Raw genomic sequence first — 5,448 nt, forward strand, 5'->3', positions numbered from 1 at the left:
TTATTATTATTATTATTATTATTATAGTTAAGACTACACTGTCGGTAGATAAAAACTATAAAAATATATTTCTGTTTTGTTAATTTGTAGCGGAAAACAGTACGACCCTTCAAAGCCTACCAAGCGAGGATTTAAGGTGTGGACGCTCGCGGATTCAATGACAGGTTATGTCTACAACTTTAACGTCTACATGGGAAGGTTCGGAAATCCAGATAATAGAGATCTGGGTTTTAGAGTCGTCAAAGGCCTAATAACTCATAACTTGCATCACTGCTACCACCGCCTTTATTGTGACCGCTTCTTTACCTCTGTACCCCTCCTAAAAGATTTAAAGAGAATTGGTATGTATTGCTGTGGGACTGTTCAACACGACCGCCAAGGCTTACCAACCGAAATCGTAAATCTGAAATATTCAGCGAATGATATGCCTCGTGGTGAATCGCACCTTTCAAAACACAAGGACGGATTCTGTAGCTATGCCTGGAAGGATCGCAAGCTAATCTACTTTCTCAGCAGCGCACATTCAGGAGATTTGCCATTAACTGCAGTCATTCGCACAATTGATCAGAAAGGAAATAGAGGTGAGGTACCCTGCCCTCAAGCCTGTTACGATTACAACATGTACATGGGAGGAGTGGATAGGGCTGACCAGCTCAGATCATACTACTGTGTGGATAGGAAGTCAAGACGCTGGCATATGAGACTGTTTTGGCACATCTTCGACACAACTGTCACCAATGCCTACATCATTCACAAAGAATGGCAGTTCAGAAACAAAGTTCCACCGACTTCACTTATAATGTTCCGTTATTACCTTGCAGAACAGCTTATGGGAGATTTTTCCTCGAGGCAAAGAGTGGGGCGACCTGCTGCTGCACTTTCTATGCGTGTGAACGCTTCTCATGAACACGTTATTGTTGATTTAAGGACCGAAGGTTTTATCATCAAACGTCGCTGTCAAGTTTGCTTGCGTAATATTTTGAGACACGAGACTTACTTCGGTTGTGCTCAGTGCGACAACGTTCCGCTGTGCAATAATTCAGTTAGACAATGTTTTGAAAACTTTCATAAAAATTCTGCAAACTGAACGAACACTATAAGCTTGAGTAATTTGAAGTTGTCTTTTTTTTTTTTTTTTTTTTTCTAGAAGAGGGGGTTAGAAGTCTTGAGAGTTGATAGCTGTGTATTACAATGAAAGAGCCTAACTTTTGCCCGTCCGGGATAGAAAGACTATCACTATCTTCAAACACAAGTAAAACCAATAAAATGAAACACTTCCAATTCATAATAATATGATATGGCATTGCAATGTATTGTTTTTTAAATGTCGTTTACTGTTTACTTTTTGTATTGGAATAATAAATTGTATAAAAGTAATTTGCTCTGGCTCAGTTTTTAGAGTAGCATTGATATCTTCCCCTTCAAAACATTCAGATTTAACTTATCTTGTGGAATTTTAGAATGAATGCATCCACCTCTTCTTCAACCTTTATCCCAATCAGATTTTCTCTATTCATTCAGCATCGATTAATTAAAATCTTTGCTTCGTCCGATGATGGCATTGCCAATTGGCGACTGTATGTTAACCGTGTAAACGTCGGTTTTAGTGTATAGTACTTGAGCATGACATATCATCATATCATATGTAACCGTCCCCGTCATCGTCATATCATCCTCATGTCTATCATATTTTGATAATTGCCACAATTCTGTGTATAAACTAACACATTAAATTTGAAGATGCGATTTAAGTAAATATAAATAACACGAAAAACAAAATCATAGCGCCGATAGAATACAATGTAGAAATAAACAAAAAAGAAGAGATACACACAATTTGAAGGAAAAATGAATATTTTATTGACCAATTTCCATCAATTAATCCGCAACTTAGTATTAAAATTAAATAGGTATAACAAATAATTCATCCTGGCAACCAATGCTCAGATGTAAAATATACTATTCATCGCATAGTTAATTGTAAATTATATTCAATGAAACCCAACAAATAAACATGCTATAATTACGAACAATATCATTGTACTTTATTACAAAAATTATATTGCTAATGATGCTTACGATAATAAAGCATACTTCGGTATAATAGCCTACCATTTAATATTCCAAATTGTTATTGTCTAAATTTTACATGTTCAATTTCACGCTGCTTTAAAAACATAACACTAAAGAAAAAAGGAAAATCTGAGAGTACCAACTCCGAAAATCTAGAAGTGCATATTCATAAAATTTGTTCTAACAATGGTTATGTGTGTGTTGATACATTTCATGGATTATGGACCTTTCGACGGGAACTTCGACCTTTCGTCGGGAATCTTTGGCCTGACATTTTTTGGCAGACTAATTATTGTTCACACGTATTTCTGTACTAACCACTTTTACGCTAAATAATATACATACAAACAGGCGGACATTTTATGACCTTTTTTTTACAATCTCGTATAAACTATAACAATCAAAGTAATTTAAAGCAGATGTAGTCATAAATACTTGTTTTAAGCGCTGTGACACTTCGTTAAATAGGGCTATATAAATGCTTAAATATTAATTATTATTACTGTATTATTATTATTATTATTATTATTATTATTATTATTATTATTATATAATATGCCCCGGTCGTCATTTTTAACTATTTTAATTAAATAATATATATATAATGTTACAAATACAAATATACAAAATATATACTGTACATACGTGTGAAATTGCAAACTATACACAAATAAATATCAATAATATTATTATTAATGTTAATACATAAATAACAAATCATAATGACATTAATAAAAAGCCTAATGATAATGATGACACCAATGACGACGTAGGGTGCGACGATAACAAAATGATTATACAGTAATAAGAGCCCTTCACGATTAATCACTGCTCCAAAATAAACCACCAAAAACTTGTTTTCTTGTTAAGCGCCATTCTAGTATAAGACGTACAGAGCATATAGTGTAATACATGTTGAGTAAAAGTTGTGGTGTTTATTATAATGTGACTCGCTTTGATATTTCGTGTAAGATGTATAATCAAACAACCGATTTTCAATAAAAACTAATAATTATTCTGCAACAAGTCAGATAAGCCTTTCAGAGAGGACAAACACCTCATATAGTACCAATTAAACACTTCAAGAATTAATCAACGCTGTTCATGAATATGTACAAAACCTCCAAAATGCTACATCGTTTACTAGTTCATTTAAGGTAACAACAACAAATCATTTTCTTTACATCAACTAGTAATTAATGAAATTTACTCAATAAAAATACCTGCAATGTTTCAGATGCTACTGCGGCTTACGTTTTTTTATTTATCTAAAAACATAATACAACTGGATGATAATGCCAACCGATGCCATGAAAGTGACCAGCTATTTTTTTTTTTTTTTATCAAATGATATACACATTATTTTATATCAAATATTAGCCATTGTTAATGTCTTCACAAGACCGATAAAAATAATAGTTGCATAACATTTTATAAATGAATTAAGGATTTTCTACCCCATAATCAGTTTTCATACCATTACTAGATTATTAACAATTAAATGTAAAATACATTAATGCCAAATGTTTTTTTACTTGTGCAGATTTTAAAACACTTGAGTGATATTTTGCAGTCATTTAAGATACTGTAACTACCACCACAATTCGTTTTAAACTCTACAGACACTGGTCTAGGTTTTTAATTTTTGTATACAGGTATACATATTACCCTTCTCATCTGGCGGTCATAAATAAATATTATAATCTGTCAACAAAAGCAACTCATGTGATTTCAATTCTAATACACACACATTATACATATATATATACACACATAAATAGTTGGCAAGAATAATATCTGCATAACGTATTACATTTTCTAAATATTTATAATATAGAAATACAAATTATTATTGTATCTGTTTTTCTAATTACATTTTTTGTTCACATCTGTAACTTTTTCATGGCAGATGCTGCTTACTGTTTGGGGATTTTGAGTCTTCCATTTCAACTAAACGAAGATATCAAGCTTCTAATTCATGAAGAACCCGGAACAGCTTCTAGGAAGACATTCCCTGTCATTGTGTTCACTGGCCCCCTCATTGACTGTAAGCAATTTTCTGTATGGGCAGAAGAAGAGATGCTAGGGGAGGTATCTTCTTTTATTGAAGCTGTTGCCCTACTGATAACCTGTTATTTTGTGTTTAACATTGCCTATCCTCCAAAAATTTGAGTGACTATGACCTTCATCCAAAAGGTATTGGTGGGTCACGACGATCAATTAAAGTCGACCCCGAAGTTGCTGTCCCTTTTGGGAAGAATAACCAAACATTAAAAAAAATCCATCTGCTTTAAAATAATATTTAATTGAAGAGTTATAGTTTAATAAATTAATTATTAACCACCGGCATACTTCCCTGCATCTCGGTGATAATTTATGGAGTGTGCTTTACAAATTTCGCTGTAGATCTAGGCAGCAGTGATAGTGGCTCCAGTCTACTTATCTAAAATTGTGCTTTTGATACCGGTCCAAATAACTAGCAAATTTTTTTTTTATGTAAATTTAATGACATAATTAGTAGTCTGCTTGTCAAATTTACTTGGGTCTAGGCAGCTGTAATTAGCAATAGATATGTAGGTGACCCACTGTTGTATCGAATACTTGCAAAAAAATGTTATTTGGGTGAGAATCCAGGTAACTAGTCTGTTGCCAAAACCACTAAACTACGGAGCTTGTGTTTATGTTATACTTACAAATGCTATTTCTATGTGATTTTGAATTGGGAAAATATCATAGCAGTTATATTTTGCACTACCATTCATTTGATCCATATTGCTGAATAAGTTTGTTATGCTGTGTTGTGTGGAACTAATATTACTGGAGTTTGTACATAAACATTTGTATTTGTGTTTGGACTATTCTACATAGAGGTTTTATAGAATACCGTCAATAATGCATACTGCAATGTATGTATGTATTGCCACTTTTCCAAATGCACTCAGCTATTTGATGTTAATAAAAGTAATAAACTGTTGAAATACTCTAATCTTTGTGTGTTTTTCAGATGAAAATGGGTATTCGATCAGGGATCACTTTTGCCACCGTGAAGTTGGTTACATTCTTCATCTGCAGACATGCTAGACATAATATTTTCACACATATTTTACATAACAAAACTTACTGCATTTCTGAGATATACATATGGAAAACTTTGTCGCTTCTGCGTTGCCACGCCCACGCACACGCCGTTAAGCACAGGAACAGAGCCTAGAATTTTGCACACAATGGGATAAATTCGGCCACAGTTGTCCAGTGTAATAACTTTTCCTATGGGTTCGCACGGTATTTGAAAGTAAATTTCATCTACTTTCGAATGATACTATATACAATCACCTTCTCAGATATTTGGAATACGCACTTTTGAACTGAAAAAGT

General features: G+C 33.2%; 1 protein-coding gene across 1 annotated transcript in view; it reads left to right on the forward strand.

Annotated features, from left to right (window-relative positions):
• LOC117124520 (piggyBac transposable element-derived protein 4-like) overlaps positions 1-1,418 on the forward strand; it is a 6,189-nt gene extending 4,771 nt beyond the window's left edge. Inside the window, exon 2 of the mRNA XM_033270763.1 lies at positions 91-1,418. Within this exon, the coding sequence (XP_033126654.1) occupies positions 91-1,087 (997 nt within the window). The 3' untranslated portion in view covers positions 1,088-1,418. The remainder of the gene's footprint in view (positions 1-90) is intronic.
• Positions 1,419-5,448: the final 4,030 nt, after the last annotated feature.

Source organism: Anneissia japonica, unplaced genomic scaffold (genome assembly GCF_011630105.1).
Source record: "Anneissia japonica isolate Jap-2015-1 unplaced genomic scaffold, ASM1163010v1 scaffold287765_len193233_cov156, whole genome shotgun sequence".
Taxonomy (NCBI): Eukaryota; Metazoa; Echinodermata; class Crinoidea; order Comatulida; family Comatulidae; genus Anneissia; species Anneissia japonica.